Source organism: Aulonocara sp. 'chitande type north' Nkhata Bay, linkage group LG19, assembly GCF_057382095.1.
Source record: "Aulonocara sp. 'chitande type north' Nkhata Bay isolate Kocher_YH1m ecotype deep benthic linkage group LG19, A_spYH_male_GT1.1, whole genome shotgun sequence".
NCBI lineage: Eukaryota > Metazoa > Chordata > Actinopteri > Cichliformes > Cichlidae > Aulonocara > Aulonocara sp. 'chitande type north' Nkhata Bay.
In genome coordinates, this window is record NC_141362.1 from 13,885,139 (window position 1) to 13,910,060 (window position 24,922).

The 24,922-nt window shown below is 39.2% G+C and overlaps 1 protein-coding gene and 1 long non-coding RNA gene across 2 annotated transcripts; one reads left to right on the forward strand and one right to left on the reverse strand.

The window, feature by feature from the left end:
* The first annotated feature begins 3,644 nt into the window (after nt 1-3,644).
* LOC147306681 (uncharacterized) lies at nt 3,645-9,582 on the forward strand. The gene is made up of 2 exons (XR_015126374.1): nt 3,645-5,724; nt 7,772-9,582. It is a non-coding gene; the product is annotated as an uncharacterized LOC147306681 (long non-coding RNA).
* A 5,626-nt stretch (nt 9,583-15,208) lies between these two features.
* On the reverse strand, nt 15,209-24,565 carry gnmt (glycine N-methyltransferase). Its single transcript, XM_086274196.1, has 6 exons — nt 24,222-24,565; nt 21,354-21,481; nt 20,426-20,539; nt 19,765-19,907; nt 17,041-17,162; nt 15,209-15,924 (listed from the first exon to the last, which is right to left on the reverse strand). The coding sequence occupies exons 1-6, from the start codon at nt 24,428-24,430 to the stop codon at nt 15,753-15,755; spliced, it is 888 nt and encodes a 295-aa protein (XP_086130322.1). The 5' UTR covers nt 24,431-24,565; the 3' UTR covers nt 15,209-15,752.
* Between the last annotated feature and the right edge of the window lie 357 nt (nt 24,566-24,922).

Consider the following 24,922-nt stretch of genomic DNA (forward strand, 5'->3'; position numbering starts at 1 on the left):
GTATAAATCACAACACATTCATATGCTCTGTATCAGTTTGTCACAGCGACTCTCTCGACAAGGCATGCAGTACCTCACTAGACAAATCCCTGGTGTAACGGACATGTCAAAAGAAAACTGGAGGTGAGAGATTAAATCCGTCATTCTACAATTAGATTTTTAATAAGGGAGGAAACATCCCAACAAACTCACTTCAAGTTAAAGCTGTGAAATGCTCAGAGTATAAAGGCCTCAGTACATTAAATGTTAACGGTTATGAGAGTAGAATTTGAAAAAGACAAGCAAAGCATCTTTGGGAGGTTCGCCAGGAGATCGCCTCTTTTCTAAAAGGAACATGGCAGTATGGTGTGGGTTTGCAAAGGATAAACTGAAATCATGCTTTTATCTGGATAAATCACAAGACTTGGACATAACAGTGCCCTTTGGAGAGATTAGACAGAAGTGGAAATCCTTGATCATAATGGATAGCACCATGTTTGGCAATAAAAAAATAAAAAAATAAATAAAAGGGTTGGTGATTTGGGCACTAGGCTGTCACGGAGTCCTCTGTATACCAAAGAGTCCCGGTGTCAAATGTGGGGACATCTCCAAACAGCTAATGTTTGGCTAAATTGGGCAAATGTACAACGGAAGAAGAAAAAAAGAATCAAAGTATTGCAATGGCCCAGTCATCAAAGTCCAGACTTTACCTGTTCCAAGTGCTGTGTTTAAACTTAAGAGAGATGTGTGTAAATAAATGCCTGCAAACCTCAGTGAGCTGAAGCAGCTGTAAACGAGAGTGGGCTTAAATTCCTCAACAACTAAATGACCGACTGAGAAATTCATACATAAGGCAATTATTTTAACTTATTACTGAAAGTGTCTACAACACACAGAATCATTGTGTGTACTTGTATTTTATTTTCACATGAAAGGAGACATTTATGGTCTCAAAAAGACCTGTCAGATGACTTTGATGATGCAAGTTTCACTTGAGCTGGTTATTTATTTATTTATTTCGTTTTTAGTGAAATGTCTTACTAGCTATTGAAGGAATTGATATATTTAGTTTAGGTATTCATGTTCCAGCAATTACCTGATTATACATGTTGTATTTACTCCACCCAGTTATGTCAACCGGTTCCACACAACTGGGTTAGTGAAATATAAAATGTATGATATATTTAATTTGAACAACAAATTTTAAGTAAATCTGATAAATCTACTCACCCAAAACACGCTCTACTGAAACTATAGGATTAAATCACTTTAACAGAATTGCAACTTACTCTATTTAAGTTTGTAAATTAAATAAATCGAACACAAGTTTATTCAGTTAACCTAACTTTAATAACACTTTGTGTAAAACTTGTTGAAGCACACTTTGAGCAATTCAAATGCTTCTAGATCTTTTTCCCCAAACAATCTTTACATATATTCAAGTGCATTTTAGGTGCAGGAAGACAAGATACAGAATGTCATGTTAAACTGAAATGATTAAAACTGGAAACTTGTGATTCCAACATTTTTAACATTAACATGACTTAATTTAAACTTGATTGGGCTACAATGAAAAGCCCACAATACAGCCCTGCAAACAGCAGGTAGAAATTACTTTTGTGTCATTTTTGTCCATATTTAGAAAAATAACCTTTGCTTCAAAACTTAAACTGAAGTCCAAAGTTAGGAGCAGTCTTTTTCAGTGTAGTTGGATGTTGGTAAAGGTTCAAGAACAAAGAACGCAGAAAAGTGAAAGGCCTTGCAGAAGTTCTTGTGGCAATTCAAACTGAACAGTTTATGAAGTGCAAGGAGAAGGGTTCGAGAACCTTAAAGTTCAGTGTCCTCTATAGTTCACTGCAGGCTGTTTCACTCAAGCAGTTTGTTTTTCAGAACCTGCACCTTCATGGATAGGTTGTTCCCATCCAACTCCATCAGCACCTTCTGAAGAAATTCAAATGTGTATTTCAGGTGCTTTGGGTAGCTCAGATTTAGACTATAGATTAGTCCAAGCAGGAGGGCACAACCCTTTGCCACATCACTAAGAGCTTGCAGCACAGTGCATCCTTCTATGATGACACCAATGTCCTCAGGTGTATCTGCAGAGTTTGCTCTCATGTCTGACAACATAGACTCCCAAAGTCAGCTGCTCCGTTTCTCTGCTTGCACCAAGATCCACATCCTTTAAATAAAAATTAAAAAAAGATAAGTTAATTGCGTACATATACATATGGACAAGTAAGTCCACCTTCCATTTCCAATCCCAAATTTAAAAAAGGAAAATAACTGATCGTTTTCCTTTTTTAACTTACCAAGAATTCCTTGAACAGGTCATCTGGCTTTTCATTTAAGTAGACACAGACAGCTTTCAGAATGCATTCCCGTCGAACATCAACGCTGGGATTCTGGTGGAGATAAGAACTCAATATGAGAGAAGTTTCCTATTTTGGTTCCTTTCAACCTCTTTACAAAACAAAGTCAAAAATATTAACACATAGCAGATGATTAAGCAATGTTTCATAACTCACATCAGTGATGTGCAGTGAGGTTCATGATTGGTAAGGCACTGACTCCTCTGTGTCAGATTAACAAATATATGAACCCAAAAATTGAAGCTTTTCAATTTTGACATTACGTGAAAGCTTTCATTTTTGCTTTAATCAATTCTAGATTGTTCAACAATATATTTAATAATTGTGCCCCTAAAAATATTAAAATTAAATAGAAGATTAGAACTGGGCAATATGGACTTAAAATCCTATCATGACATTTTGTGGATAACAATAAGTCTGTGAAGGTTCACAGTCATCCAGGTCATCGTAGTCTAAGGAGCTTGGAAAGAAAAGTGAAGCTTCTTCAGTGAAGATTTCTGACACTAAACCAGAAATCAACATGGAGTCGAATTCTTTCAAACAATGTAGCAACTTAATTGATGCACATTTCTAAAATACACTACACATTCATTTCATTCTTCAAACTACAGGATCGCTGGCACTCCCAGTGGTCATTACTGATGTCAGGGAGCAGGTGCGGTAGATGTTGGGAGTAATTTTAAAACTGTCGGTCTTAGTAGGCAAGTCTCATCTTAACAAGAATTGCAAAAGATTTAGGAAAATTACACCGAAGCAGGTTCAACAATATTTGTTAAATGTTTTCATACTTCTAACATGTGAGAGAGATATACAAGCTAGAGTGTTAAAAAATTTGCCAGGCATCATTTGTTTAAAAAAAAATGCAAAAGTATTCCCGAAAGTGTCAGATGTGTATCAGTTAGTATACATTAATCAAATTTGTCATCCTTAAATTGTTGTACTTACCAAATAATCCTCAGATGGCGATGGATTCTATCCAGGATGCTAAGCATATGCAAGTCTCAGTTGAAAATGGCGGATGATCAAACTTCCACACTGCACATGTGCAAACTCAGAAGTACGGAGAGCCTATTAGGACAATCCTCTTTAAATTAAAGTGCTCTTCATTTTAAATGAACTTTTTACGTTGGATTTAATTTACTGCATTTTGTTGTATTGAAATATTATGTTGTTAATTAAATTCAAAACAACATACTTGTGTTTAAAGTTAAAAATCAATTGGTGGCATTAGTTTTAACATGAAGCATTTACATAATGCTACCAACATCAGTGTGTCATTTCTTAGAGTGTAGTAAATCCACTGCAGAAAAAACTAGCCTTATATGCCCATCCGTTCAACCTACGGCTCCGCCGCCTTATGATGAAAAAACAGAATTAATAGCTGCTGCGGCGGCTGCACGTCATCAGCGCGTATATCCTGATATAACAGCAGAATCCCAAAAGAGTGAGGAAGGCACTGAAATGACACCTAAATCAGAAGAAGATGACTGGTTTAACCTAGATCAAAGACAGGAACGAGAATACACTGAACGAGAAAGAGAGTTACAGGAACATAAAAAGCAAACAAAACAGTTAATGACAGAGTGTGAGGAAATCATGAAAGATCCTTTAACTGAACGTACGGAAGCTGAACTGCAGGAAGCCGTTTCCGTCATAGATAATCATGTTCAGCGCCACACTAGAGTAGCGAATGGTTTAACTGTGCCAAAAGCAATAACTAACACCAGAAATTTAATAAGGAACTACTTAAAGCAGAAAAAAGAGGAAAAAACTCAAGAGGGCCCCCACAAAAACACCCGTTATAAAGAAAAGCAGGGATCACAATTTAATGACGTCAGCACCTCCCTTCCGTTCATGATAATAGGGGACATGTGTTGCATTCAACCCCCTAAAATTTCAGAGTTAGCAGCAACCATTAAAGAACTTCCCGATCCTCTAAAAAATCCTACAGCCTTTGTTTCTGCATTACAGAGAAGTACCAGATACCACCACTTGGGTGGGCCTGACTATAGATATATATTATGTCAACGAATTCCAGGTGTGACTGAATCTCAGCTTATTGAAGAAGTAGAGGAACTAGACCCTAAAAATGACCAAGCAGCCAATACCACCTCGTTTTTGTGGATAAACGATGACAAAATCACAGCCTTTTTTCAAAATCTAAAGAAATTTCTGCTCACAATGTCTAGAGATAAAATTGATTTAAATGCAGTAACCATGTGTAAGCAAAAGCCAGATGAATCCATTCTAGTTTTTATGAAACGTTTCACACACTGCTGGACTAATGAGGCATGCATGCCTGAAGGAGGAAATGATCAGATTTTCATAACAACATTCTTAAACAATATTCATCCAGAATGTTCACAACTATTGAAGCTGACTGCCACTGATAATCTCCATGACATGAAAATAAAGAACTTTATCACACTTGTCAAAACAAAAGCTGGTGCAGATCTTTTCCCCAACAGCACGAAGGCTAAAAGTGTTAAGATGATGTTGAATTTTGATGTTGAAGGCTCAGAGGAAAGTGAAAAAATGATGTATGCAGGGGCCCCGCCCCCTCAACAAGCGCAGCAGGGAGATTTCAGAAGGAGAGATAGGAGTGGAGACGTATGTTTTTACTGTGGAAAAATAGGACACTGGAGGAGGGAATGCAAATCAGCAGCACGTAGGTCTCAACCACAAAACACAGGACCAGCTCCTGCCACTAGGCGTCAGCAGAGCTCTTACAGACAAGGTAACTGGCAACGCAGACAGGAATCACATCAAAATAATGGCCCCTTTGCACTTAGGGAGCAACCTTATAATCCACATTTTAATCCCCACCCATATGATAACGAAAGACTGGACCGACAATAGGGAGGCCCAGGTGAAGATGAGGGACAGTGTGAAGCACTACACACGATGCTGCATTTGCAATTGTCCCGTAACACAGAAAGCTTGCCCATGTTAGATATAGAAATAGGTGAAAAGATTTATTCCTTTTTAGTTGACAGTGGAGCCACTAAAAGTTCACTGTCTGGAAAATTCTATAGTGGGCCTGTTTCCTCTGTGTGCATCAACACCATGGGAATAAACGGAACTCTAGTGCAATGCCCCAAAACTCATTCTCTAAAGACACGCTGGGGCCCAAAACCAGACGAAATTACATATCATCCATTCATAATTATTCCAAACTCGCCTGTGAATCTATTAGGCAGAGATTTAATGGCAAAAATGAACTTGTGTATTTCATTTAACACAAAGGGTGAAATGTTTGCAGATACTGATAACAGCTATGTTTTCTCTGCCCTATGCACCGACACCATGGAGAAGGAACAGCCTCTGTGTCAGCTGGACGCCTCAGCGGAGAATGAACTCAATATCCATCTGACTGGTATCCCACGTCACACTCTGTGTCAAAAACATGTGCAAACATCGTTACCAGGTAACCCCATGCCTGGAAGCCACATATTTGTTTCTCTCACACTGTTCAACAACATGATAACTGCACACACCAGTGAAGGCCGAACAGTGGTTTTGTCACATAACTCAGACATAGGCTATGACATTACTGCACCATGTCGACACATAGATCTAACCTACCCCATACACTGTACTATCTCTGCTGTCACATTGCCAGCTGAATATCAAAACATGACATTATGGTCAAGAGGTGAGAATGATGTAGGATTTATTGACTGTACACCTTATCATGCTCAGCTGAAAAACAACAAGCCGGTATATGTCAAGCAATATCCCATTTCCGCTGAAAAAGCCGCAGCCTTAGACATCATCATAGGAGATTTATTGACAGCTGGAGTAATAAAGCCCACAGTATCTCCATATAACACTCCTGTCAATCCTGTGCCAAAGCCTAACAAACCTGGCGTATGGCGTTTCACACAAGACTTAAGGCAAATTAATGCAGTCATTATGCCTCTACCTCCTCTTGTCCCAGATGTTCCCAGCATACTGACAGGTATTCCAGCAACAGCTACACATTTTACTGTGGTGGATTTGTGCTCCGCCTTTTTCTCAGTACCTGTGCATGAGGACACACAGCCGATATTTGCTTTTACACATAGAGATAAGCAGTACACATGGACTCGCTTACCCCAAGGCATGGTAGACAGCCCTGCGGCTTTCTCAATGGTGGTACGTGCTACCCTGGACGGCTTCATTCCTCCAGAGGGCTGTACTCTGATCCAGTATGTAGATGATCTCCTCCTCTGTGCTGAAAGTGAAAAACTATGTCAAACTGCTACACACATGCTACTCCAGCACCTCCAACAGACTGGCCACAAAGCATCAGCAAAGAAAATGCAGTACTGTCAGACTTCTGTTCAATATTTGGGATTTACACTGTCTCACGGACAACGTTCCATGACTGCAGACAGGGTCAAAGCTGTGACCTCTGTCCCTAAGCCCACTACACAGAAGGAAATGCTGTCTTTCCTAGGCATGGTGAACTATTGCAGACAGTGGATACCAGACTGTTCTTTTCATGACCACATTCTGCGTGAATGCTGCAAAAAAGACAAGCCTCCTCGAATACTGTGGTCCACAGAAATGACTGCCTCTTTCAATGCATTACAGGGAGCGCTGACCTCCGCCCCTTGTTTGGGTCTGCCTGACTACCACTTACCGTTCCACCTGTACGTCACAGAGAACGGCACAACCTGTGCAGGTGTATTGGCCCAAGAGCATGGCTGTGGCTACCGTCCAGTAGCTTTCTACTCAAAGGTCCTGCCAGCAGTAGTTCAGGGGATGCCGGCCTGCCTGAGAGCAGTAGCAGCTTGCTCTATCATGATAAGGGACTGCGAGAAGCTCACACTCTCACATGACACTATTCTACACACCAATCACCAGGTCACGACCATTCTAGCAAACATAACTACACAACACATGACCGCACAACGTCGCTCAGGTTATGAAGCTACACTGACTTCAACAGCAAATCTCACTATAAAAGCAAGCAGCACACCCAATTCGCCAGCACACTTACTCATTCGTATGCTGTGTTCCTCTGACCGACAGGATGGTTCAGACGACCCTGACGTTCATGATTGTATGACACGTATACAGGAATCCACAGCACCACGCCCAGACTTAGAACAGACACCAATCCCAGACTCAGTCATTGTTTATGTGGACGGGTCCTGTTCAAAACCAAATGACAACTTATTTCTTTGTGGCTATTTGGTGGTGACATTGCCTGACATCATACTAGAGGCTCACTCATTACCATTTCACTCAGCACAAAAAGCAGAGCTCATGGCTTTAATACGCGCCTGTGAGCTCCATGTGGATAAGCGGGTAACAATTTACACTGATAGCCGTTATGCATTCGGTGTGGTGCATGACTTTGGCACATTGTGGAGACAAAAAGGATTTAGATCTGCTGATGGAAAATCGATCGCTAATTCTGACCTTGTTCAAAGACTTTTGCAGGCTATACAGCTGCCATCGGCAATTGCAGTTGTTAAAACGAAGGGGCACAGCACGGCTGACACAGACGAAGCAGTGGGAAATGCTCTTGCAGACGTAACCGCGAAAGCAGCTGCTGCCTCACAGCAACCACCCAGAAAGGAAGTATTATCTTTGCCTTTACAGCTGCCACTTGTCACACTCCCAGACTATTTAGAAGCAAATGTTGACCTAAAATTCATACAGGAGCAGGCCTCTGCCTTAGATTACACTTACTGGGAAAATAATGATTGTACCTTAGATAACAGAGACGGCTTATACAAAAATCTTGAGGGTTTGATTGCCCTCCCATCTTCACTACTGCCAATCCTTGTCCGCCATTTTCACGGTGTGAGTCATGTCGGACAAAGAGGGGTAATAGGAGCAATAAAATCAAGATTTGTAATCGAGAAAACATCACACGCAGTAAAACGCATATTAGCAACCTGTCTAACATGTGCACGAACTAATGTAGGTAGCTCAAAAGCAAAACATCAGCATTTACCACAACCAGATTTCCCATTTCATACATTACAAATTGATTTTACACACATGCCAGCACAAGGAAGCATCAAGTACTTACTGGTAATAGTGGACCAATTTAGTAAATGGGTAGAAGCTTACCCAACATCAAAAGAAACTACAGAAGTAGTCTGTCAAAAGTTGTGCAATGAAATAATACCCAGATTTGGAATACCTCACCAAATTAACAGTGATAGAGGACCTTCATTTACATCAGAAGTAATTCAAAAGTGTGCTAAAACTCTAGCAATAGACTGGAAATATCATGTGCCATACCATCCTCAGAGTTCAGGAGTTGTAGAAAGAATGAATAGGACCATAAAAAATCGCCTGACTAAAGCAATGATAGAAACAGGAATGACCTGGATCAAACTACTTCCTCAAATCCTCTGCGAGATTAGAATGACTCCATCCGCAGCAACCAAATTATCTCCATTTGAAATAATCATGGGAAGACCGTTTCCAACACCATGGTCAGCCTCCAGAGGGGCACCGCTATTGGAAGGGGACATAGACACTGCATTGTCTGACTATGTTCATAACCTGGTAGAAACACTGAATAATAACTATCAGAAAGTTTGTCTCTCTCAGCCTCTCCCTTCCATAGATCCAACCCATCCGTGGAAACCAGGAGATGCGGTGTTGGTAAAGTCGCTAAAACCAAGGGCACTCGGGGAGGCCGCGTGTTCCAGCCCCCAGACTGTACTTGCAGTGACGAGAACCAGCATCCTAACAGATGGACAACCTCAGTGGATTCATGCCAGCAGGGTTAAGACCAGCCCCACCAAACCACCTAAGGCGTCGGATCAAGTAGATGACGACTCAGGCGAGCCAATGCCCGGATCCAATCCACCTACACACACACAATCACTGATTAACACACAACGCCTGAAAGAACAACAACAAGGTACTCGAACATCCAGCAGGAACAGAAAGCCTAGAGTACCACACAATGTCTAACCTGATAAAGATAGACTCGTTTCATCCTGATAATGGAGAAAATGAAATGCCCATTGTCATCACACGACGCTTATACGGTGTCTCTCGAACCTGGGACCAGGCCAGAAGACGACTAAAGAACTGTCTTTTTTATATATTTAGGTTATTAATCATATCTACTGCATTAACCTTAGGATTTTTATTTACTATTTCGTATTGTAAAGTGCAACCCTGTTCACATTTCTGCAAGCCACATTTTCAATGATAACCCATATAGCTACTAGTACAGCTACTTCAATGTATTTGCAATTAGCACAAATTGATCCTGAGGATGTGCCAGATGTTACCAATGATGTTCCTGATGTGTATATTGAACATTAGGTTGTGAACTATTACATTTTATGATTTGCTTTTTATATTATGTTATTACATTTGTGATTTTTCCTTTCTATTTGAGTTATTATTTTTAAAAATAATAAAAGAGGGGAACTGTTAGGTATTTTAGTACCATGGTAGCATTTACTGGATATTGTTTTATAGTGACATTATGCAGGAAAACTCTGTCATTCAATAAGGCCCCTTTGTTTTAGTTATTTTTCTCTTTGACCCAAGAATTGATGTGTGAGAATCACAGGCTGGTACAAGGTTGAAATACCACAGAGATCACTCCCTCAGCTACATTAGTTTCTTAATCTTTTAGACGCCTGTTGAAGGCCAAATGGTTTGTTTCAGATTTCACTAATGAAAGAACTCTTTGTTTTGTGCCTTGAAAATATGTCGCTGAGATAATCACAATTGTAGCTGAACTGATACACTACACAAAGGATGCTTCTTCACCCAAGGGCAGGAAGACGCTGCCTTATCTTGGTCTGTACTGGTTTAAACTGATAAATCTGCTGTCTCATGAATTTTACCCTCTATATAAACTGTTGTACTTGTGAATAAAGTTGAGTCAATTTGGGAAGACAATCTGAAGCAGTCTCTGTTTTCTTGTTCTCCCAAGCTGCTCCCGAGCTCGTACTAACACGCTGAATGGCATGCTTGAATATTACTTGAGAATATATTTGACTGTGTTACAGACTAAGGGACATTCTCTGCTGATAGGTGAAGGTACATTCTCTGCTGATAGACGTCCACGCCTCAAAGGAAGTCGATCCACGGATTAGGCCTTGGAAACCGTTTCCTTCAATACCTACATTTAATTTAGCTCCAGTCTTGAATACCCAAGGATTTTTTATTTATTTATTTATTTTAAAAAGGGAAGACAAAAAGCTGCGCTCACACAAAACTTAAGAGTTGACAAATTAGTTTTTTCTGAAAACAATCATGCTAATGTTTCAGCCTACTGGACTTCAGTAACCGTTCATATTAGCCATCACTTACTGACCATTAATTAGCAGCTATGAACTACATTTTCATCAAACTCGCACGCTCAAAGGTAGATTCTGTTCAAAGAACCAGTTCATGCTAATTATTTGCAAAGCTAATGACATCCCCGGCAGCCTTCACTTCATACTTGTGTTACATGTTACACTAGCAAACATCAAACTTTTAGCATTGTCCTAAAAAATATTGTGTACACAAACAGCAGTGCTTATTTCAAATATTTTTATTTTATGGCAAAAGATTTCGATAATCATGCAGGAAATGAATTTTATAAAATGTTTAACACCTTAACATCTAATGTTGCTTTTAAACTAATCATGAACTTTGCATACCGTACATTTTGTCCTACAGGAAGCACTAGCACAATATCACAAAGCACTCAGGCAGAGATGTGAGAATATTTCACTTCACTGTGGTCGAACTCCTTTCGCATTCAAGTGAAAATGGCCCTACTGAGTTTGCAAAAATACAGAAAAAAAATATTTACACCTGGATAATACAGCAGTGTAAATTAATGGTGGAAAACATGATGGAAGATTATCTACTGTGCAGAGTTTTCTTAGTCTACATGAGATAACAGTTTAATATTCTTAAATATCTTTGGTTGATAAGCAGGTTAGGCATTCAGTAATAATCTTATTACCTTAATGTCATCTTTCTGTTTGATGACGTGGTTCAATTAGTCGGGGCTCCAGTTTTTATTGTCGTTTCATGTTTGCTGATGCTCAGTACTGGCCTGCTTCATGTTCATTAGTGGCAGTTTCCACAAAATTTAAAGGCTTTCTGTCTAAAAGCCGATCACAAAACTTACATTTCTACAGCAAAGTCTGTTCAGGTAGGAGAGCCTTTACTGTAACGACTGTGATATTATTCTGTTATTATATGTTACCTTATAGATGTAATCAAAATAGTTGAATTATGATATTGTTGTAGATCATATTATACCCTTTAAAATAGAGTGTGTGATCTGTATGTAGTTTAGTTCTCATTATACTTTTGAGTTAACAGAACATATTCACATATTAGTTCATTAGATAAAGGTGCATCCTTGATCTGCTGGGAATGTGTTACACTGTTTTCTTGACATGCTTAATTGTTGAATCATGAAGAGAAGGTTGTAAGCAGGAGACTCTGTGTCTAAAGACAGGGGAGATAGATAGACCACATTCCACACCCCCACCTTACAGAAAGCAGAGAAACAACTGCCGAGGTCATAACTTAGGCGCTGTAACAGAGAAAAAATGTGATGTTTTGGCTTTTACGACTAGCTGGGGGCCACTAGAGACTATAAAAAGCTGAGCAACCCGTCACCATTTTGAGACATGTGCCTGACCCTCTGGTAGCATCTCTCCCGTCCGGACGTTGTAATGCTCTGACTGTTGAATTGTATGGAAATAAATGATTGTTGATTGAGCATTTATACACCGAGTATTGTCCCTCCTTCAGCCCAAAGATTCAAAGAACTGCGTGTTTTCAACACGACCCTTTAAAGAAGAGGAAATCTGATCTAACAGGCAGGTGAGGTTTTCCTGTATAAGTCGAGGTGATTCACAGTTATTACTAGTCGTTCTCTTGGGTTTACCTGAATTCAAATCTTCAATCTGTGCCTGTCAAAGGCAAAAGGCCAAAATGGCTGCATTTTCTTTCCAGGTTGAAAATACATTTTAAAAAATCAGGCCACCGTAATCAAAGCCACAGATGTTTTTTTTAAGACCAAAGTGGTAAACTTACAAAATACACTCATCTAAGAATACATCTTTGTACGTTTTTGGCAACAAAAAGCAGGAGTACCACAAATGTACAGCACCATTTTGAAATGTGTTCAAAGAGGCGGGATGTAGAGAGCAGCCCACACTGAAAAAAGTCTAACATGCAGTCATTCATTCAATCTAATAAGTGCCATTCAAAACAGAATAAAATCATTGATTTGATTGTGAAACCCTTTCTTTTTGCATTTTAAAATACCACTTTTGATTTGGATGAAACTAAATATCTGTACAAAGGACACAACGCAAAGTTTTTGATTTCTCTCAAAACATATATTTCTTTTCATGTTGAACAGATAATATCTTTAATTTGAGTCAAAGTGATTTGCACTTGAACACGCCTACCAGAAATAGACCGGGACCCATTTTTATTCTGCATGGCTGCTGGAAACATCGTGTCACATCTTTGATTAATTTCATCTGAAAATAAACGTAAGTAAAGCCAAGTGTGTTACAAAAGCTTTTATAATTTGTATTGCCAAAATTGCAGAAAATAACCCCATTTAAGCTGGGTCGACAGCCACCCCTAATTTTTGCATGATTGTAGCTGCTAGCTACAAGCTAGCTAGCTATCCGGCGCGACGTTAGAACTGGTTACCAGAAACCGACCATCACAGTCAGGAATGCAAGTTAGGCAAAAAGCCGTTTTTTACCAGTATACTAACTAGCTAGCGTTACCACGATGCATCGGTGGTGGATACAGCTAGCTAGCATAAGTTCATAGTTCATAACATTCATAGTATAACTCCGTGCTCCGCTTCGTTTGAATTTTTCTGGTGAGCGCGCGGTTTCTAGACACAAGCTTGTGTTTGTGCGCGCACGTTTGCCTCTGTCTCTCTTCATATAAATATCTGTGTGTTATGTGTGTGTACACCGAGCGCAAAAGATAATTATTAATGTGCATGATTTAGAGACAGAAATAACACGCCAGCATATAAGATCAATGACATAAGACTAATTCCTTCAATTGACTTTCAGGCGCGGCTCGGAAAAATGTGCATTTTCTGAAGAAATTTTAATTTTAACAGCATTAAATTGACCCTATGCCAAACTTAGTTGCTAATGGCTGGTCTGTAGACTGTTTGGTAAACCTAAATCAAATTATAGTACTAGCTTTTTATAAGGATGTGTATGTCATGTTACGTATTTCTTGGTTTTTCTATGTTATGTGTTTTATAGAGAAGTAACATTATTCTTTTTTTTCTGTATGCTTTCAGAACCACAGATCGCTCCATCCATTCCATGGCTGAAGCATACATTTTCATTTAATCTGAACAGGTATCATTTTGCATTTACACTGCACATCCTTTTTAAACATTTCATAATAATCTAGACCCTCCATCATTATCCTCTCATTCACCTTGCTGATGTGTTGAGGACTTGATAAAAGAATACATGGTATGTCCATATCTGTTCTGTCTCTACATGAGATGCAGTCTCTTGATGTAAATTTGACAACTCTGCTATTAAATGCAATGATTAATGTAGGACAGCAACGATTAATAAACTCATCAAGTTAATATCTTAGGGTTCTGTATTGTTTTCTTTTTTTTCTTGGGCTTTGTGGAACATTTATGAAAATTTTCCACCATTGATTTAATTTAATGATTATGCAATTCACAATCTGATTAGTCAAATAATTGTTCTAATAGTCTGTGACCAAACAACTATCAAAATAGTAGTTTATTATGGTCAAAGATTTATCAGGTGTGCCAGACTTCAGTTCTTCACTTGTACATTTTGTTCCATATTTTACCTCAAGATATCCCAGAAAGATGAAGCTGAGGAAGAGCTGCAGAGTAACCACCATGGCACTCTTCATCTTCAGGGACAACTCAAGCTTCCTACATCAGCGTCGAGACATCGGGATAATCATTGATGGTGTGGAAGTCCTGAATGAGTTGCCTTCTGTGGCAGCTGGAGTGGCAATGGTCTTTGGACTCTGTTATGCTCTTAATATGGAATATCCACGAGGATTCAGGTTCACCTTTGAGGCTCTTCAAAAGATTATGATGGAGCTTGACTTTAACAAGATGACCTCTAAGATTCGCAAACTTAATTGTGAACTTAACACTGCACAGTAGTGTGTTTGCATGCATGTGTGGATGTGTATGTGCACATGCATGTGCATGTGTGCTTGGTTATTTTCTTGGTTGGCCTGCAGTGGTATTCTACATTCAAAAATTATAAGAACACCCATTTGAAAGGGAGATTTAAGTTGATTTCATTGATACATGTGTAGATTTTTTTTTACATTGTACAGGCACAGTGCACATATAAACATTTTTGAGTACTTGCAAATTGGTTTAAAAAGAGTTTTTATAATGGTTTTATGCCAGTTTTAGACAGGTTGCAGGTTTTATACTGGTTTTCAAAAGGTTGCAGGTTTTATACTGGTTTTCAAAAGGTTGCAGGTTTTATAAAACAAACATTTCTCTAATCATTTCTGCCGTAGCACTAAATCTGTATATTACTAATCCTCTCTATTGATTATAGTTAAAATGGTTTGGAACAATAAATAATTTTGAAATAATTGGTTGGCCAACTGTCTTGTTTTTTATAGGAAATGCAGAGCATTTTTGAACTGAAATAAAATGAAATGTAAAAAATATAGTTTGAATATATGTAAATCAATTACCTGGCTTCAACACAAACATATTAGTTCATGTTAATTTGGTTCGATGTGAATACATTAGGTTGGTTAAATTTCAATATATTAGCTTGGTTCAATAATTAAAATATGGTTCTATGTAAAAAAATCAATTTGGATCAATGCAAAATTTAAAGTTTCAGTCAAGTCTAGTAATATTGTTTATATCAACATAAAAGTATCAGGTCAAATCAAGTGACTCAATTTGGATTCTCTGAAGCCAAATATTTTGGATGTGACAATTGGACATCATTTTTTTTAATTTGAATAGGGTTATTCTTTTTACAGTGCAAAGAGATGAACGCATGAATGCACATTGGAGGAAAACTACCAGACATGGGCAAAACACTGGTCCGACACATGTAAATGTAGCTTTTCAAACAACAACAAACTGTTTTAAGTCAAACGAATGAACAGTGTCGACTAGCAGAACCAATGAGTCTTGGCAGCTCAAATGCCTAAAAGACAAGTTTTTTTTTTATTTTTTATGTACTCTTAATTTAAAGCTACTGGGAAAAAAAAACAAAAACTGCTTTAAAGCAACATTTTTTTTCAGTATCCATGTGACAAAGTGTGTTGTGGTATTTTTGAAAGAAAGCTAATATATTGGGACTTTTTAAGCAGAGATGTTTTTCCCTCCTTCCTGCAAGCACTGTGTGCACATCAGTATCAAGGTGGCTCCCGGTATTCCTCTTAGGCCTTTTTCTTACAGACGTGGATGAAGTAGCATGGAGCCTGAGACTGGCCCGGCACGTAAGTCTTGAAATCTCCATAAACGGCGTGCTCCAGTTTGCCGTTGAAGGCCTCGTTCAGCAGACCTCTGAAGCTGTCCAGGCAGTGAGGGTAGTAGGACAAACGGAATTTACTGGAGGACACAAACAGAGCAAAACACCAGAGTTACTGAAGTTTGGTAGTATTTATGAGATTCAGCTCAGTTTCAACTGTGATACTTAAAAGTATCAAAGTTTAGTTTTAACAATAACACTACTGCAGACCATTTGTCCTTGATTTCAGGAATGCAGCGCAGTTTAACAGCTGTTATTGTGTCTGAGGATGGAGCCCAGCGACCTCGGGTGTAAAATAATTTACACATCATGAATGATGTTTATAAAGCCCGATGAGGGTTAGGATTAATCACTGGTCTACGTGAAAAATTGTGCTCTTTTGTTGCTATGGTGAGATATATATATATATATATATAGTCTAATGTGGCGGCATGACCAGTAACCAAGGTTACCCTAAACTAAGACTAAATGTGGGGGAAAAAAAAAAAAAGAAAACATTTTATTTGACCAAAACATAAAAAACATCTTTGATTAAAATTAAAGCCTAAATGACTTAATTTAAAAATAGAGGAAATATCCTTAGTTTTAGTGTCTGTTTGTTTGATTAGTTTGCCTGATGAGTTGGTGATGGATGTCTCAAGACTGTAAATAAACTGCTTTCAAAAAGTCATGCACTTTTATTCATGTACTGATTTTCTTATTTCTTGCCTCTGACATAAGCCTTCATACAACAATAATAACACTAAAACTAATAAAAATCTAACTAAAACTAAACATTTTCAAAGAACTGAAAATAAACTGAATTCAGAATAAAGTCAAAATCAAGAGGAAAATTAATTAGAAAATGCAAAACCACAATCCTGCTGATGACGTTTAAACACCATCTAAAGTGAATGTAAGACAACTTTTTTTTTTTTTTTTTTTTTTTTTTAGCATATTAATGAATTAACATTACAGTTTATGGCTGGAAAGCAAAAATATTCAAGGCAATGTAAACCTAAAGATTTGAGATACAGTAAAAGCTGCATTTAATGCATACAAGACATGAAATTGTAGATGCTATAATGACAAATGTATAATGTATTGTCCAGATCTACCAGTTAGAATAGGTCTCCCATAAAAGGATCAAGATATAATGTATGAGGTGTGAGCTCAGTCTCCTATCAGCTCTGCAGCAGCATCAGAGCCCGACTCACCTAACTTCAGGCAGGTTCTGGAGGGTGGCCTGTGGCACTTGGATGGTGTAGTCCAGAGTGATCATATGTGGCTTACTGTTGACCCACAACACTGAGGTGGTGATGTCCTGAGTTAGGTCACTCTGCAACACACACACACACACACACACACACACACACACACACACACACACACACACACACACACACACACACACACACACACACACACACACACACACACACACACACACACACACACACACACACACACAATTTATCCTCATTTTCTTCTATGATGTCCAAACACAGCCTGAACAGAAGAGACTGATGAAAGGAAAAAAAGATTTGGTTGGTTCAGTGTTGGAGCACAAGAGCAAACTCAGGGATTACGAAGGCATCAGAAGCTGATTTTTGCCAACTAGCAATTGTTGACATAGTATTTATATTGAGGCCTTCCAGCTGGATACTTCCTGCTTTGGCTGGATTAAAGAATATGGACGTTGTTTTTAATGCAAACATCTTGAATCAAATATGGCTCCCTACAGTCACGACCTGCTGTTGTGTATTCTCCACATCTCATATCTGAGCTCATTCCAAATGCAAGCCTGGCTGATTGTCTGAATTATGTGAACACAAGGTTAAAAAAAGGGGATGAGACAGAAAAAAAAATAAAAAAAATCATACATGCAATCTATACAGAAGTGTCCACTTAATGTGCACACTAGAGGCTACGTGTACTTTCAGTCATGTTGTTTCCCCGTCTTCCCAAAGGGCTTTTTACTCATTATTCCTGACTTCATCCATTTTTTGCCCCATTTGCCAAAATGATATGAAAACCCAAACACATTTCCTTCTGTTTCTCCTGCACCAGTTTTAGTGAAAATCTCACAATATCCGTCAGGCTCCGTGTGGGGATTTAAGTCTTAAAGCCAGCTGCTGCTAGGGATGGCGTAAATAAACCATTCTTAAACAATACTGTCTGTCCCACTACTACTCGCAAAGCAATAAAAGACCAGATTGTGCAGAGAATTAAGATTAAAAACGGGCTTCTTTGTGCCATCCATACTGAGGGCTGAAGAATGGCTTCAAACTTCAGATTCTCTTTTTGGGCAGAGAGAGAAGTCCAAAACTTATGATCTGTATGACAATAAAATAAGGATGATATTTGAGAAAAAGCCAATAGATAACTGCACGTTGTATGACTAATTCACATTCAGCAAAGTATAAAAGACAGATGTAGCTTCAGGCCCTGAAAAGTGAAGCCAACACAGAAGTGCCTTAAACCTGCACTCATTTGAAGGACCAATGGGGAGCGCCAACTGTGGCTGCAAAATGACTTCCGGTCCTGTAAAAAGTCTGAAAACAAATTTCAGGTCTGACCTCTGTAAATTACTTTCTGATCAATTCTATCAATTCAATTTTAATCACTGAGTTTTATTAAAAATTAAGTGAATTTTGCATATTTCAAAGCACATTTCAAAGCAAAAGGACACCAATGGCAAAAATGCTCGTCTCAAGGCTTCAAAGTGGGAAATTCACAGGTGACGTCCAGGAGCTACGTCCATCTTTTACACCGTTGAAGGATGTAATCAGCCATTTCCAGGTCCAAATGCTCCATAATTTCCAAGAATAAACAAGCAGTTAGACACCACAAGAGCTCAGCCAGTGTAGGAAGAGCTAAATCAATATTTGGAGATTTAACAATCTGATATTCAGATGCATGAACAGATTCTCTAATATTTATTACATGTAGTCATTTATCTTATCCCCAAGTCTTCTTAGATCAGCTGATAGCTGTGCTGCCCAAGCTGCTGTTGCCAAAAGGGAAGTTGCAGAGTGTCCTCTGGTGGACAAATTATGCAATATCAACACTCGTAAGATGGCTGGAGGGTGTCTCTCCAATTTTTTCTTTACCTTTTAAATTTTAATTTAAGGGCTGTATAGGCTCCAGCGAATGGATGACAGGATGGATTTAACGGCTGATAGATCACCAAAAGGCTAATATTGGCCAACTGATAAAGTGGTCAGGCTCTAGACACCACTGAGTAAGAAATAGATCCAGTTCTTTGAACTTGAATAAACTAAACAGTGTATCTGTTCTCAGAGGTTCAATCAAACATACCGTCATCCTTGAAAAGAGAATAAATGACTAAAACAAACAGCAGCAGACAGAACGTCTGTGATCAGCGCAGCCACAACACAAGGTTAATCATTCATATGTTGCTGTGTGCTTTGGGTTCGTACCAAAAAATAACAATCCTAAGCTTCTCTTAGCAGTCTCTAGAGCGAAATCCCAGAAGTGATTTACCAAAGGATTAAAAGCAGAGGGGCACCGGGTCCAATTTTCTTGGCTGAGTCCATTTTTTTTTCCTTTCTAAATTTTACCCGTCGAAACAGATTTTTGCTGATTCTGATTTTCTCTCCACGAACTATAGGAGCATATACAAGCAAATTAAAATAATATTCAATTTAAAATAATATTTTGAAATTAAATTTAAATATCTGAAACTGTTCAATTGCCATAAGCCTGCAGTACTTTGGAAAGGGTTAAGAAAAACAGACTAAAATGTACACCAACTGTTAACTGATGCATTTCACCTTTCCAAACTAAGCAGGTGTCGTGAGCCTGAAGGCTGTAGTTTCCACCATGAGTTCTTAAAAGCTGTATTTACACTGTTATGCAATTATGTTGTAAAAAGAATAATCACTGCAGTAAATCCAATATTGGTATATGTTTGGTACCTTGTAGTAGATGTTCTTGCCTTGTGGAGCACGCCCGGTCTCCAGGATGTAGTCGTAATTGCGGTGGTCAATGATGAGGACCCCACCTGGTCTGACCATACTGGCGATGTTTCGAAGGGCCAGCTTTTGGTCACTCTGGTCCCCTAACAGCAACAACAGCACGACTGAGTGCATGAATAAGGGATCAAATTGGCAGCTAAACACATGGTAACAAACTGGAAGGCAAAGGCGTGTGCATCGATTCAAGGAGATGTTTGATTTGAGTTATGGATGCAGGAGTAATCACATGGCAATTTAATGAGTCACATCATCATTCTGACAAGGCAAAAATTATTTGGACACTTTTTTTTCCCCTTCCACAAATATATTTCTAATATCTCTGACAATCTCTGGGACGAAGGTTGTGGGATAAATCCTTTGAGACAGATCCTGTATGGGCTTGCCATGCCTCTACACCCTGCTACAGTGAGGTGAAAGAGCACTCCAGGGCACTGCAACATCATCGCTGGGTGTGTTCAGAGGTGCACCCAGACAGGTCATACCTTTAAACTCTAATGCCTACGTTTGCCAAGTCCAGGCATAATGAGATGTTTTGACAGGCCCAGAGGAAAAGCCCTTAAGCTCACCTATAAAATTAACAACACTTTTATTATTTGTGTACCTTTAAAGTCTGGTAAGTGGGCAAATGAGTTGCCGAGGCAGATGACAGCATCAAAACCATCTCCTGGTTTCTGAATGTCTTCTGATAAAGTCAGCCAGTTGGCCTCTTCAATCACTGAAGACAAGAAGGAAAAGAGCAGAACATGAGGTCACCTGAGGAAATGTAGATATCACCACAAATATGTGCACTTTGCAACAGTTTAAGACAAATGAAACAACTCTGAGTGCTGCCCACACACAGGGCTTTATTGGGAGCAACCCAGGCATGACGGCCAATGCAAAACAAACACCACAGTCTTTGTTTTATTACTATAAGGAGGTCCGTGACTAAATGTCATACTGATTGCTTAGCTTTTCAACTTTAAGCTTACCCTGCCATCACTTGTACTGATGTTGCTCTGTTGATTAAGTTAACTTTATGCTAGGATGCACATTCTCTGACGAATGCTTCATTTGTGTCACTTCTTCTTAAGGTTATTTTCCATTGATTCATATGAGAGATCAATTTACTAGTTAACAATTCCCTGGCAACTCGCCTTGGCCCTTGTCTTATGCTTTAACTACCAGTTGGCTCATTGGCTTCAATATCCTTTAGCTGCTTCCCTGGAGAGGATCTCATCCCATGACTGGAGCTGCTCCAGCTCAACTTGTACTGCAGCTTGACTCTGTAGTCCTTGTTCTGCTCTTATGTTCCACTTGGGGATCAGAACCTGCAGCTTGTGCTGCTCTGCTGAGGTCACAGAGAAGAACAAGGGCTGCCGTCTCCAGCTGTAGTCCAAGATGGTGGACTTTTGAGCTAATCGTGAGGACGAGAGGCTCACAAAGAGACTGTCACAAAATGCTTGGCGAATATGATTTGATTACTGGCACAAATAGAATCTAAATCTGTGGAACTCACTGATTCAATAAATATATTTTAATTTTCATACCCCACTGGTCAAAAGCTGGTTCTTTTCTCCTGTCCCATCTCGCCTTCAGTGCATACTTGAGCATTTTGTCGCTGGCATCCACACTCACTAAATTAAACCCCTCCTCCACCAACATAATGGAGTCAATCCTAGAAAACAAAATCCATGAATACATTAAAAACAACAACCGACCTGTGAGGATCATGCAGTAGGTGTGTTTTGATTTTGAAGTAATGGAATGCAAGCATGCTGATCCACACAGGTATGCACACATGGGTATTCACAGACGCGGACTAAAGCTTTCTTGGCTGCTACCTCAAAGCACACTGTGCGCTGTCTATCTTGCGTGCTGCACAATATCGTTTATTATTTAGTAAATATTGATATCTATGACTAGCTAGTTTATTGTGATGGTGCTTTGTTTTCTCTATTATTATGTTGCTCTTTGTTGTTTGCTGTCTCCTCTGTTTGTTTTTTTTGTTTGTTTGTTTTTTTTCTCCATACAGGTGACCCAGGAGTTCTTTTTTTTTTTTTTTCTCTCTCTTCCCCCCCCTTCTCACCGTCTCTTCTCCCCTTTGGTTTTCTTTCTTTCTCTCCCCCTCTTTCTCTCATTCATTCCCCCTGTCCTATTTATTAAAAAAAAAAAAAAAAAAAAAAAAAAATGACAAAGGATGAACTGAAGCTCTGCCATCACGTAATGTCGCATACTGCTGTTTTTGATGTCATTTAGAAAAAAAAAAAAAAAGAAAAAAAGAAAAAAAAAGAAGAAGTAATCCCTGCTGTCATCTTCCCCTAAAAAACCAGTTTGATCAAGTCTGAGTGCGAGTGTGTGTTTGCTGTGACTGCACTACATGTGGTTTAGTAGTAGGTTGATAAGCTTATCGTCTCACTACAGACAGGAATACTAACCTTGTCACAGGTAAGGAGAGATGATTTGTATAGTAGCCAGAAGCTACTCCTATTTTGAAAACCTGACAGGAAAACGTGATTGTGGGCCAAACCACAGCCTGAATAGATGCTACTGACTGACTTCCAAAAATGTTTTCTCGGCAATTTATGAGTTAATAATAAACAATACTGACGTGTTTCAGTGCAACAGGGGGGAGGGATTCAATGGACAATAATGCAGAAATCATTAACATCTACTGGGTAACTACAAGATAATATAACAACAAAACAAATAAAGCTTACGTAAAAAGAACAGCCAGTTTTCAGATTTGGATTAAACAGTCTTAGGCTAAAAGCAAATTCATATCTTTTAGATTTCATCTTGGCAACAAGTCTCAAAGGACTCTGATGGTCCTTCATTTGGTTCAACTGTGTTCAGTCTGGTGACTGTGAAGGCCTCAGCTTAACAGATCCAGTATAATCCTTGAGGTATAAGTCAGGGATTCATGGTTCCCCTTTAATTTGTCTGTATGCCTATCCATTCTGCAGTTATACATAAGATTTCCTGCTAGAACCTATGGAATCCTAAATTAAAAAACTCTCACAGGTTCAGCTGAAAGTGATTCACAGCCTGAAGCTTCTTCTCAGAATTAGAAAGCATCACAAACACACTGCCAAAAATAGCTATTTGTAACCGTGATCCACGAGGAATATGTTTACTTCGAGGCTGCTGCACTATGGAGGGGCACCACTACTAGGGTATCGGGTCAGAATCAATGTGCTGGGGTGCTCCAAACCGCAGGAAAACAACCATGCGGCCTGATATATGGAGCTGAGTTATTATGGAAATGACTGCAGTTCTTACATGAACATTATAAGCTCTGTAATGTTGATTAGCAGCTGAAATGAGTGCTAAGTGATGAGCAAAGAAAAAAGAAGATACATTTATAATAAACATCAAATAATAGAATTGTTATAGTGCATCTCCAGTGAAAATTCTCCATGAGAAAAACAACAGCTGAGGTGACATTTATGGTCTGCTTGTCTGTGCTTAGGCAATGGCCTTGCTGCTGTGTGAAAGCACAGTCAATGTATCAAGGGAGATAAAAAAGACTGCAGGAAACCAGAAAAAACTCCTTTCGACTACCCAGCACTAGTTCATCACCCACTGACCTACTAAATGTAAGTTTAGGGTTCGCTTGTGTTTAGTTTGCTTTAGAAACAGGAAATTTAAATGGACAACACTTGCTTCTACAAGCTTGTGTCTCAGACATATTACGCCTCTCTAATTGAATCACATTTAACCAGCATGTGTAAACCTGCTGTGTCCAGACCAGTGCAGGAGGCAGGACGTGGCTCAGGATCAGGTGCAACTCTGCACTTTCATTCATTATTCTGTGGCTTAATCCGGATTTTGTCCCGAGTTAAAAAGGGTCAGTGAGTTGAAATTCCACAAACGTCAAACTCACTTGAACAGCTATAAAGATGGGTACAAGTACAAAAAGGCCTATGTGAGCTGAAATCACATTATTTTTTTACCTACAGATCTATCAACAGCAAAGAAGCAAACACCATCATCACTATCAGCTACGCCTACACAACTCTGTTCTGAAGCTGCACAATCACTGTGAATCACACAAGAGTCACACCTTTTCACAAATCTGAAAAGCAATAATGCAGTCTGAATCAGCACGTTTTATGACGTCATCAGCAGCTGTTCACCTGCTGTATCATTGTGAGTTCAGGTTTTTGTTTGGCATATGCAATTTAAATCAGTTTAACCATTGACAAAAGCGTGCTCGAGATACTTGGATAAAGCCGTATTTAAGATTTTGTTATGGAAATTTCAGAACTTAAAGTTTTTGCTTATATTTTTTTTTATTTGATCATATTTATAAATCCATACTAAGTTGAACGATTTGTAAGTGGATTTTGATGAAGCAGAGCTGAAGCCCCTGTCAGACGTGTCACTATGAAACTGCTAAATTGACCTGACATTACCCTGTTCCGCAGGCTACATCCAGCACACTCCGCACCCCGTGCTGCTTCAGCAGGGACACCACCCAGCTCCTGTACTCCTGCGTCCTGCTCTTCGTGTCTCCGATGTACAGCTGCCACACTTTCGCTGCTTTGCCATCGGCGTATTGATCAGGAAGACCTACGGCTGCCACACCGAGGGACCGGGTCCTAAACACGCTGTCGACCGACATACTGCCGCTGCTTCTCCCTGCCCGGACCTCTACCTCTACCTTAGTGTCGAGCGGACAAACAACTTTGGACAATTTTAACTGAGTGAGGAAACGCGCTACCTCTCTGGTATGCTTGCCACATGCTAGCCGAAATGTTATTATTTATATGAACAACCTAAGGAGAAACTTTAAGCCAATGACACGCCGTCGAGGACTGCCGCCTACTTTCTGATTGGATAACCTCAAGGGACCCGCCCCTTTTCTGTTTAGCATTGGAATACGTCACTCGAGTGAAGCTTTGCTAGGTTGCTAATTTTTCCCTTTGAACTTACCTTCCAGGATAAGTGTCACACTGTATTCCATCAAAGTTAAATACACGTGCATATTCAAGTTAAAATTAAGTTATGTTTGACGTTGGAGGAGAAGTATTTAAGTATAATGTTAAAATAAAGTAGAGCTCACGAAGCCCATTACCTGTAAGGTTTTACTCGGGGAATAAATCCCACCAATGGC